This window comes from Nesoenas mayeri (assembly GCF_963082525.1).
Source record: "Nesoenas mayeri genome assembly, chromosome: 27".
In the NCBI taxonomy this organism is placed as follows: Eukaryota; Metazoa; Chordata; class Aves; order Columbiformes; family Columbidae; genus Nesoenas; species Nesoenas mayeri.
In genome coordinates this window covers 3,830,121-3,842,252 of record NC_137555.1, presented here as the reverse complement: position 1 = coordinate 3,842,252, position 12,132 = coordinate 3,830,121, and the positions used below count along the sequence as shown (strand labels likewise).

The window sequence follows — 12,132 nt, the reverse complement described above, 5'->3', positions numbered from 1 at the left end:
TTGTCAAGGTTCCGGCACTGGCTGATACAGAGTCACAGATGAGGAGTCCAGGCAAGGTCGTAGACATGGGAGAATAATTCCCATGGCAAAATCATGCAGTTATTATATTTTCACAAAATACAGAACAGTGGTAGCTATAAAGAAGGAATCTCCATCCTGCTCCTTTTGTTGTGTGACCTTGTGTGAACCACACGTCGTCTCAAGTTTCACGTCCCTCCTTTGCGTGCTGAGGAGGGTAGAGGTTGCTTGGCTTGTCTTGTGAAGCACAGTTGTTATTCCTACTTACACCACTCATTTCAGTGCGTGTGTTTTATATGTCAGGGTAACTGATGGAAAACAAGCAGCACTTCTTGTTAAGAGTTCGTGCATGTATTAGATGGAAGAACCAGCATGACGTAGATATTTCTTTCCAGCATTTGTCTGCAGATAATCGAGCTATTAGGGATTATATTTGAGAAAACAAAATGCAGTTTGTGTGAATGAATAGCATAGTTATCCCTGATGTCATTTAATTCTGGACAATATCCTGTTAAATATTTAAAAAAATGGAACCAGAAGAGTGGGAACTCCTCTAAAGTTTAAACCAGTAAATAACAGCCATTTGTGGAGTGATTGATTTTACAAAAGCTGACTTATTGAGTGCTTTTAACATATTGGGGTCAGGTTATCTGTGTCAAGCCAAAATTCAGATATGAGGCTTACGGTAGTGTGGCTTGGAGATATGGGCTTGCTTGAGTCATGAAGAAAAGTTCTGGGAAGTGTTTCCCACACCTCCAGCAAGATATAAAAGTTGAAGGTCTCTGGGCTTTTCTTGCATTCTTCCTTTCCGCAGCCTCTTGTTCTTATCTGAAAGAAAAATGAACGGATTTGTGAGTATATCCATTTTTTTTGCTGAATTTCTGTTATAAAAAGCTCTTTATTTTTAAAAAATAGAGAAGATGCTTGGGGAAGCGGTACAGTACTGGGACTAATATGATCTGTGTATTGTTTCTTTGGGTTGTTCAGTGGGAAACGTGCATTTCCTGGGTGTGCGGAATCCCCTTGTAGTTGGTGGCAGCATCGCTTGAGCAAAGAGTGTAGAGCTTGATTACAATTCAGAAGGGGGCTTTAGTTATAATTCAATAATTACAGTTGTAGAGGCAAATCAAGGAGAAAAAAACACTTTCAAAAAATACAAAAAGCGTAGTGGTTAAGTTATCGTTCTACTTTTTCAGTTACAGACAAAACAGCCGAATAGCAAGAATTTTACAATGAGAATTGTGATAGTTTTTAACTAATATACATGTTTAAGTGGGTGATTTTTCAACCTAATGCTACAGCTGCTTCCCTCAATTAATGAACGGGGTTATTTTTACAGCACTGCCCAGTGTTTCTGTTGAGTGACAATTCTTGTTCCTTTTGCAGGCTGCAGCCGTCGTTCTGCTGGGAGTCCTTTGGGCTCCGATTTCTGCATTGGAGGTAAGTACATTGATAAGCCTCCTAGTGCATGTACTCATTAAAAATATGTTAGATCCTGGGGCCAAGGGCAAATACAGGAAGAAAAGCTTATTGCCAAGTGTAGAGAAAAATAATATTTGCCAAAGGTGACAGTTATATCAGCCAAAGAGGCAGTTGTGTGCAGGTGCACGGTAAAAAGGAAATTTGAAGAGGGTCGGGCCATAGGTCCCCTTAGTTCAAGCTCAAATGTGGAGACTGTTGCTATCTCCTGACAGTCCCTATTGCCACACATAACAACTGGGCTGCTCCACGTTGTTTCTCCTTGGCCTGCAATGTCCCCTCCTCTCTCACTCTGACGAGCTCTTGGATAATTAATCTCCACTTCAAGGGCCTCCCGAGACTGCTAGAGGGCTCTTAAGGGATTTAGTGTTTACATAAAGCAATTGTACTTGTTTCTCTGAGAGAAAGCATTTGTTTATATTCCACCTTTTAGAAGTGCAAGCCAGATGATCAACAATGATTTTGTGTTTTGTTTGCCAAAGGGCTTTTCCCTGCTGGACCCTGTCAATGGCTACGTCACTGGAACTATGACCATTGACGGTGGGAATCGCGTTGTCGATGTCCATGTCCGTTCTGGCGTGTTCTCCTCTGATTCCATTTTTGACTACTCAACTGTAAGTACATCTAAGAATCTACCTAGGCTTTATCTCTAAGGGAGTTTTTAAACTCAGAAATTATTTTAGTATATTCTCACCATGAGTTGCCCTGAAATGCTGTTTCTTTGAAGACTCCATTGCCTTTCCATCTGTTTCACCCATATGATGGTGCAGTTTAAAAGACTTATAATGAAACCTGTGTTGGTGATTCATCAAAGTGAGAAGAATGCCACTGACCTCAATGCGAGAGAGTTGAGAACAGGATAGTAAATGCAGCAGGAAAGATTTTTCCAGTGTTCTGGACTGACATTACTGTGCTCATGCTGCTTCTGTTCCCCAAAGGCAACAGTGTAAATGCAGAGTCATTCCACAGTAGTAGCATGTGTAGCCACTTCATCTTTCTTCTAGATTGTCCTAAACAGTGGAGAATCAACTAATATTAGTGGTAGCCATTTTAAATTAATTAACTCTCTATATTTATTTCTTTTTAATCACAGGGGTATGTTGCAACAAGGTTATTTTCACGGAACGCCTGCTTTATCATGAAACTAGATAAGGACCGCATCCCAGAGCTGGAAAGACTCGGCCGCGTGGCTTTTGAGAGACAGGTGACTTTGTAGCGAAACCTGTACTGTATCCAAGGAACAGCTTGTTCTGAGCAATATCTCTTACTGACAACATAGAACCTCAAGGGTATATCATATAGAACATTGTTTTAAGATTATTAAATGCAATTACGGCATCCTCTGCAGTTTTGTAGTGGGTTGTCATTGTGACTGAAACTGTAAGATCCCTTGTCCCTGGAATTAGCATCATTTAACTGTTTTGAAGTGCTCGCAGTGTGAGTTCAAACAGGCTTTTCCTTTCTTTCATTGTCATGTGGATATTTTGAGCTTGACAGAACTTGAAATTATTTTGTTTGCAGAACAGAATTTAGAAATCAGTTCGTTTTGACCAGACCTTAAGTTGCCTATTCAGGCAAAGGTTTCATGCAGGTGACTGGAAATATTCTCTGCAGTTGAACTTGAGTTCTGACCTGATTTCTGACAGCCTAACAGTAGTGAAGTTACAGCAAAATGTACTTCTAATTAACATAACTTATTGTGATAGTAATACAGCTCAGTTTTGCTATATTGACAGAATTTTTATCTAGTGAACTTTGTTTCTGAATAGATAGAAAATATTTATTTAACAACATGTAGCTTCTTTAGCTCGTGCTTTGTGTGAGGCAAAGGAAGGTGACCTTAGATTTGGGGATTTTCTCAAAGGGTGTCCTAGTAGAATGGAACCAAACCTACATTATTGATGACATCTAACATTTTCTTTTCAGACCATGAGGACAGTATACTCTCCAGACAACGTGTGGGTAGAGTATCAATCTGGCCATTCCAGGTTGGGGGATATGGAAGACTGGCTTCGCTATGGTAAACCCATTGAGCGCCTCTGCGCAGGTCTGCCTATCTACCAGCTTTCAAACACTCAACGTAAGTTCCGTGATCAGAAAGATACATTTCTGTTACAGTGCATGAACACCTTTCCATCCTTTAAACTAAAGTCCACATGGTACCTTTGAGGCAGGAACATATTGCCCTGTTTTAGCAAAGAGGAGTAAACTACCCAGCAGGATTGAAAGGGTAAAGCTCTGGGATGATTTGGAAGATCCAGTAAAGCAGTTTTTCATTGTAAGGCATCTAAATATCTGCAGCAGCTTTTCCCAAGTGGTTTTCCTGGTGTCAGAGGAAGCCACTGTGAGGTGCTGTACCCAGCTTATGCCCCAACGGTATGATGGTCCCACAAGGCATCTATTGTACGGCAGTATATGATACCTGCTGTATGCGGGTTATGGGAAAGGAGGAGCACAGAGCTAATTTAAGCCCATACAGACATTTCCTCCCTTTGAGTTACACCACAGACGTTTTCCATGGTATCCATCGAGACCAACAGAAGCTTCCAATAGGACCATAATTGGAGATTTGAAATCTGTGTATTTAACAGACTTGCTGGATACAGGAATCTTGTAGCTTGATAATATCTTCATTTTCTTGGTTCTTTTAGCACCAACGAATACTAGCGCCTGTGCCAGTGCAGGAATTCCAAGCATTCTGGGCGTTAATATCTGTGAAAACCTCACTGCGGAGGGATATTGAAAATTCCACTGCATGGAAACAGCTTGTTTCTTTGCGTGCTCTTATGATGCCTTGGTCTCCATCTGGAACAACACTTGGTGTTGTACTCAACTTGTCTGTCCTAAGCTTTGAGTGCAACACACCTATGATACACAAATAAAGTTGATGCAGTAATTAAAATGCCTTATCCTTTTTCTTCATTCAAAAGCAGAAGTAAAATGTCCCTTGCTAGTTTTCACAGAATCCCAGAACGTCAGGGGTTGGAAGGGACCTGGAAAGCTCATCCAGTGCAATCCCCCCATGGAGCAGGAACACCCAGATGAGGTTACACAGGAAGGTGTCCAGGTGGGCTGGAATGTCTGCACAGAAGGAGACTCCACAACCCCCCTGGGCAGCCTGGGCCAGGCTCTGCCACCCTCACCAGGAAGAAGTTTCTTCTCAAATTTAAGTGGAACCTCTTGTGTTCCAATTTGAACCCATTACCCCTTGTCCTATCACTGGTTGTCACTGAGAAGAGCCTGGCTCCATCCTCCTGACACTGCCCCTTTAGATATCTGTAAACATGAATGAGTCCCCCCTCAGACTCCTCTTGTCCAGCTCCAGAGCCCCAGCTCCCTCAGCCTTTCCTCACCCGAGAGATGCTCCACTCCCTTCAGCATCTTTGTTGCCCTGCGCTGGACTCTCTGCAGCAGTTCCCTGTCCTGCTGGAACTGAGGGGCCACAACTGGACACAAGATTCCAGGTGTGGTCTCCCCAGGGCAGAGCAGAGGGGCAGGAGAACCTCTCTGGCCTACTGACCACCCCCTTCTAACCCACCCCAGGTCCCATTGGCTTCCTGGCCACAAGGGCCCAGTGCTGGCTCATGGTCACCCTGCTGTCCCCAGGACCCCCAGGTCCCTTTCCCCTACGCTGCTCTCTAATAGGTCATTCCCCAGCTTACACTGGAACCTGGGGTTGTTCCGGCCCAGATTCAAGACTCTACACCTGCCCTTGTTCTATTTCATGAAATGTTTCCCTGCCCAACTCTCCAGCCTGTCCAGGTCTCTGATGGCAGCACAGCCTCTGGCGTGTCAGCCACTCCTCCCAGCTTGCTGTCATCAGCAAACTTGCTGACAGTCACTCTATTCCCTCGTCCAAATCATTGATGAATATATTGAATAATACCGGCTCCAGCACTGCCCCTGAGGCACTGCACTGGATACAGGCCTCAACCGGACTCTGCCCATTGACCACAACTCTCTGGCTTCTTCCCTTCAGCCAGTTCACAGTCACCTCACTGCCCGCTCATCCAGCCCGCACTCCCTCAGTTCAGCTGTGAGGATGCTGTGGGAGACTGTGTCAAATGCCTCACTCAAGTCAAGGTAAATCACGTCCACCGCTCTGCCATCATCCATCCATCTTGTTATGTCCTCATAAAAGTCAATGAGGTTGGTCAAGCACGACTTCCCCTTGGTGAAGCCATGTTGACTGCCTCTAATGACCCTCTTATCCCTGCAATCTGTTTTTCTGTCTAATTGCACTATAGATGAATCTGAACCTTTACTGTGTGTGCAGTATAGTGATGATCGGTCCTTTGGGACTCTCATCCTGTCACTACAAGTTTAATCAGAAGTAGTTACTTTCAAGCAACATTCATATCACATTCATTTTATTAATTGAACAGTGTTATTTATGACACGTGTGGTGAGAGCTGAATAAAACAGAGTGGTGATACGTGGTTATAAAGAAAGCAGGGCTAAACTTTTCCATTGACCCAGGGATAAAGAGTGTTGCTCGTGTGAAGAGTCTTGTTCTCCTCTTGTATAGCTGATTACAGATCCTGAGGACTCTTCTGAACTGACAAAATAAGGGATGTGTTGCTGCCCTGACACTGTCAATGGGAAACTGAAGCATAATCTACTTTGTGTGGTTTGACAGCTGTCATGGAAATTGTCTGTGACCGAGGCAGGAACTCAGTCCAGCTCTTCAGTCTTCCCCGATAGCTTAAAAAAATCCCTTTCTGCGGTTTGACTGAATTCCATTTAAATTATAAACATATCTGAGGTTTTATACTTTGTGCATAGCAGGTATTGCACATACATCTAAAAGCTTACCAATAAACTTCTAGTGTTTACTACCTACTAATTCTGCAGGCAGTGTTACGAGCTCAGTTTGATTCACACTCAATACTAGAGCAAATATTGCTACAAAGGACTCTGAAACACCTCAATACCATATTATCTGCTATTTAATTTTGTTTGAGCTAGGGAGGTAGTGTTTCTGCCCTTCGTGTACTCAAACAAGGAAGAAAATTGTTCCTTGCTTTTTAGTTTGCAATTTCATTGTATCAGTGAGGCCTGTTAGCAACGTATTTGCGTTTTGACTCCTGTGTTTAGAGTTTGATAACCAGTGCCTCCAATCCAGGGTGTGCAGCTGACAGGAAACTGTTCTGGATGGAGCACCCTGGAGGCAAATCTCTTGTGACATTGCTGCCCCTTTTGGGGTGCAGGTCACAACAAAGAGAAAAGGAAGCACAGGAGGAATCATGTACCGCTTGCCCCATACACCCACCCTCTCCTTCCCCCTGGTTTTCAGATAACGGTTTGTTTTCACATGAGCACATGGATGGATGCATTGCAGCTCTGAATTTACAGGCCTTGAGCCCAGGTCTATTGCTATCACCCACATATTGCTGGTTTCAAAGATCATGCTAGAAATAACCACAGTGCAAAAGAAGTATATTCTGAATTTAGTAACTAACCACAGGACAAACAGGAACGTACACCCAGCTCTGAACAAAAACAGAGACAAGGACCTATACAGGAGAAAGAATTTTAATATTTTATCTATTTGATTCAGTGCTTGGCTGGTGCTATTTCCTTCTTTGCTGACTTTGCCACAGTTTACTTCATGTTTTACCTGCGTGCCTTGGACTATAATAAACCTATTCTTCTTATCATTTAAGGTGACGGATGTTATTTGTGGAAAAGGACCAATGAAGTAAAAAACCGCAACAGCAGGTAAAGTGTTTCTGAATATATGCTCCATTTGTCACCTTAAATAACTGTAGTCTGAAAATGTTTGCAATCTTGAAATCCATGGCCTGTCAGCAGAGGGTCTGGAATGAAAGTTCGTGATCTGAAGGAAATATATAGTTTTCCTCCTATTTATGACTTAATTCAGACATGTATATGAAGCATCTGCTGTCATAGAGCTCGTGGGGCATCTGTGGCCTTACGGGTTGTTGGTCAGTAAGGATCTTTTTATATTATGATCCATGGAATGGGTGGAAAATTCCCACAGATTGCCACAGTTGGGGCCTGCGGAGGCTTCCTAAGTGGAAAGCAGCCAGTGCCTGTTCCCAGAAACAATGGGAGAGTCAACAGAGCTTATCCTAGTAACAACCGCTTAAGGTTAATATGCAGAGTGGGTTGTCCATGTTATTAGCCTTAAGCCTGAGATTAACACCTTGAAAATAGCACGGGCCATTGGTGTATCTGCATCGGGAGAGGGGCAGGGCTGTGGTGATCGTACCCAGCTCTATCACAAAAATAAAGAAAGGAGCCAGTGTACAAGCTTAGATCCTGAAGATATATTGGCAGGAAGAGTCTAGAAAGGAAGAGAGTATCAGGATGTGACTCTTACTGTCTTGAAAGTTACCTGATCTTTCCAAGAGTTTCCATCAGAGTAATATACACATTTTGGAAGTTAAGCCAGCTTCACAGCTAGGCTTGTTCTATAAAAGGTAGGGAATTTGTTTTGTGTGGAAGAGGGCACGTTGGGAGGGTGTCCGGGTGTGCCTGAGTATCTGTGCGTGCATTGGCAGCTCTTGTGAGTTAAAACAATATTTATCCTAGGCTGGGATATCAGAATAATGCTTATTATTTGCTCCCAGCTTTTTTAAAAAAGCCTGAAAGGTGTTTAAAGACATGCCTGGAATCCAAACAATGGTATCATTGGATGCACACTGACAGGCAGCTAAAATATGCGGAGCATTTTGGGGAGGGCAGAATTAGCACACATTCCAGTCACATCTCCAGCTCTGCTGCAATTAACCTTTCCTGATCCCTGCGCATATCAGTAGGCAGGAAGCCTCGATGCCCCCTCACTGCCAAGGACACCAGTTGATCCAGTCACCTGTGCTGCACAGTCACCCAAGATCTTTTTGGTGTGGAACCCATCCCACTGAGAACCTCCCCAAAATTCCCAGTGTACAAGACTACCAAGGGCACTGAACGACGCCCTTGCCTGTTGTGATCATTTTGAAATCAGAGATTAACCTGGAAACTCTTACCCTGGTGAGCAATACCATTTAAATAAGAGAGACTGCTTAAATTAGGAGTGGCAGATTTTCATATATCTTGTCTGATATGAGCAAACAAGCTTTGCAGTGTCTATCAAGTAACAGAAAGGGACAGCTATTAACATTAGCAAATTTTCACTTAGAGGGAGAATTTCCACTAGCAGAGAAAAACAACATCAGACTTGGAGAGTGGCTGTTTGAAACAAAAATGGTGCAGTCTGGGCAAAGGTGTGAATGAGTGTCCTCATTTCATGGGTCTTCCCACCATTTCTGCACTAACAGTGCATAATAGTGGGAGAAAAATAACCCCTTAAGTTTAGAAGACAAAAACTTGCCCCTTGAGTGTGTCTTTATAACCACTAAGCACTCAGGAGCAAATTGCTGTGGTCAGGCACTGAACACCATGGCAAGATCCACGTGCAAGAAGATAAGAGGACACATCCCAGTAAAGGGAAAGTACGTGCTCGGTTTAAAACAAGGTGCCTAATCTTAAATCCTCAGGTTTTAAATGATTGTCTGGAGAGCTGGGTTTTGCACGGTTACTTGTTTAAAACGAGTAAATGCCTTGACCAGTGAGCCATCCCAGATTTTCTAAGATACATAATAATAATAATAATAATAATAAGAATAAGAATAAGAATAAGAATAAGAAGAAGAAGAAGAAGAACAACAACAACAACAACAACAACAACAAGAATCCAGTCCTGTTGGTACATTTTTGCTTTCTATTGGAGCTGAGAACAGTGTGATGTCCATTGACCACTAGATGGCAAATTGTTACAGCAACCTCAGCAGTTTTTGTCTTATTATTGCAAACCAAGTCGAGGGTTGTTATTAAATCAGATCTTACTGTCACTAGGCTACTAAAAAGACTGTCTAGGAGGAAACCATCACTCTAAAATTAAATGAATCCCTGTCAACCTGAGACCTGTTCCCCGGGAAGTAAAAGCTGAGTCAGGATGCAGAGGACTGGAATTCTTTCAGATTTCCAAACCAGTAGGATATTTGTTTCACATGTAATTCCGGTGACTAATGGAAATATTTTTGATCCTTTAATATAGTTGTCATTTTTTTTCATTAATTTAAGTATACATGCTCCATTATCTAATAAGGCATTACATTTGCACAAGGTTTATTAATGAAAGATTTCGAAAAGTTCTAGAAACATAGGTAGCAAAGATTCACAAGATCTAACATGAATCATAGAATGGTTTGGGTTGGAAGGGACCTTAAAGATCATCTAGTTCCACCCCCCTGCCACGGGCAGGGACACCTTCCACTAAACCAGGTTGCTAGAGCCTGGTCCAGTGCAGCCTTGAACCTTCCAGGGATGGGGCATCCACAGCAGCCGATTCCAGTGTCTCACCACCCTCCTGGAGAAGACTGAGTGAAATGTTTTCTCTTTCAGAAAAGGGATGCAGCAAGAGATGAAAAATCAATCTAACAAAGGCCAATCGCACACCAACCGTGAGCACCGGTAAGGGGGGAAGCCCCAACACTTTGGCATTTTTCTTATCTCCCTCTCCTTATCATGACCCTGTTGCCACCAAGTGAAATCTAACCAGCCTCAACTGTCTCTGCCTCTGCCCAGTCCTGCTGATCCAGGCTCTTCCCTCAGGAGTATCTCACAGAGTCACTTGGCTTGTTGTTTGTTTTGCGGAATTTTTGGGAGAAATGGGGCCGGAGTTTTGTAGCGAGGTCGCTTGTCTCTTGCTGGCAGGTCCTGCTCTTCTTACTTCTCATCATGGCCACATCCTCTGCAGGTTTTAGCATCTCTCTTCCTATTCCCCACGTTCTTTTAATTGCTCTTTCAGCTCAGTAAGAGGCAGCCAGACTCATGTGACTTGGTGGTTCCCACTTTATTTAATTTTCTGAGGGCGCATATAGAGGGAGGTGATTCAGACCTGTTGAATGGGGTTCTCGAGTCACTCCAGCCATTTCTCATTGGGTAGAAGAGCGAATGTAGCATAAAACAAACCCTTTTATGACTATGCTCAGGTTGGAGAAAACATCCTTTAAAAATCACTTAATAATTACTGGTATAATGAGAGCTGATATAAAGCTGAGCTGTGTTTTCTGAGCAGGTTCTTGTAATTCCGAGAGCTTCCAGGACAACCCAGACTATGAAGGTGGCTGAAGCCTTTATCTGTTTGCAGGCTGTAAATCCTGCCTGGCACTTCCCAGGTAGGACACAGCACATCCCGTCCATCCCATGATAGTCAGGATGCCAACTGACGCAGAGTTTCCCCTTTCTCATGTCGGCACCACTATACAGATGGTCATGTAAAGATTGGTAAGCATTTGAAAATATATTTAAATTGAGACCTAGGACGTTAAGGCTCGAGCCAACAATGGCAGCCAAGAACCTTTCCGACCCCCTGCGATAGGCAGCAGGGGCTGTTTTCACCTAAAGAAGCTCCCTGATTAAGAAATTTGCCCTGAGCACACCCAGAGGTGTTTGACAGCAGCACATTAAGCAATGTCCCTGGGTACGACACGGGGAGCTGAGCCAGGCCACTCTGCCACTCATTCCAGATAAGTCGAGCCCTTTAACACTATGGACTGCGAGGGGCTTGTTCCGTGCTCTCAGTGAGATAAGCTGCCATCCGCGCTTCACGAGACACTCCGATCTGCCAAGCTGCTCTGAGAAAAACTGGGAGATGTGCAGCGTGATTTAAAGCACGTTACAGACCCCCCTCTCAAGCCACAATCCTAAATGGGGGGGTCTTGCTAATTAAAATTACTAGAGGGGTGGAATCCTGCAGATAGGGGGGTGTTCATGCACAGCTTACAGGTGTTAAACAGCTGGGGAGGAGATAACTGCAACACAACTGGAATGATGGAGCTAGCAGAAATTGAGGCTAAAAAGTGGGAAAGTGATTACAAATTCTCCAATTAATATGTGTTTTCACGATCCTGAGCCTCACAAATGTTAACAATGTATAAATAGTACCTGAGACTAGTCTCTGTATGCATACGCTGCCACTAAAATGGTCTCAAACTGATGTGACAGCTAATCAGAAACCAAATCTGTGCATCACTGAGGTGAGTTTCCTGGCTGTAGAGCTCTTACCTCTGGACTCTCATTTTCCCTGCCTGTTGTGATATTGTTTTTAAAGCTGCCAAGATAAAGTACCATCTTTTATGCGCTATTTAAATTTGGAGTGCAATTAGTCCTTCAGTTTGTTGGTCTTGGATATATTTAAGACTCTTTCAGGCAAGGAGAGTTCAGTAGTTGCCTTGTGAAGTGAGCTCTTAACAGCGTTTATCAAATTCCTCAGTAATTCTGACCTATATGTAAGTGTTCTGAACATCCTAAACAAAGCTGCAGAAACCAGACTAAGGGGGCCAGGCCATCTTTGGAATTCTTGCTGTAATTGAAGCCAAAATTAGCGAGAAGTTCTGTACAGTTTCCCTTAAAAACAGACAAAATTTGATACTCAGTTTCACTGCAAACATAAATGAGAGAAGCTGCTGACAACTCTAATTTATCCAGTATCATTCAAATCATCAAGTTACAGAAACTGAAATGCAACACATTTTAATCTTTGCATTTTTAAAGCTGTGCTTAACCAGTATTTGTTACTGAATCAATCTCTTCTGCTGTTATGTACAACTTGCTTTCCCTTTT

At 43.1% G+C, this 12,132-nt stretch overlaps 1 protein-coding gene across 1 annotated transcript; it reads left to right on the top strand.

The window, feature by feature from the left end:
- Positions 1-390: 390 nt before the first annotated feature.
- GKN2 (gastrokine 2) lies at positions 391-10,638 on the top strand (the record flags this gene model as incomplete). Its single annotated transcript, XM_080360274.1, has 6 exons — positions 391-395; positions 1,405-1,458; positions 1,931-2,111; positions 2,591-2,701; positions 3,424-3,577; positions 10,586-10,638. 6 exons carry the CDS (start codon positions 391-393, stop codon positions 10,636-10,638), a joined length of 558 nt encoding a protein of 185 aa, XP_080216400.1.
- Positions 10,639-12,132: the final 1,494 nt, after the last annotated feature.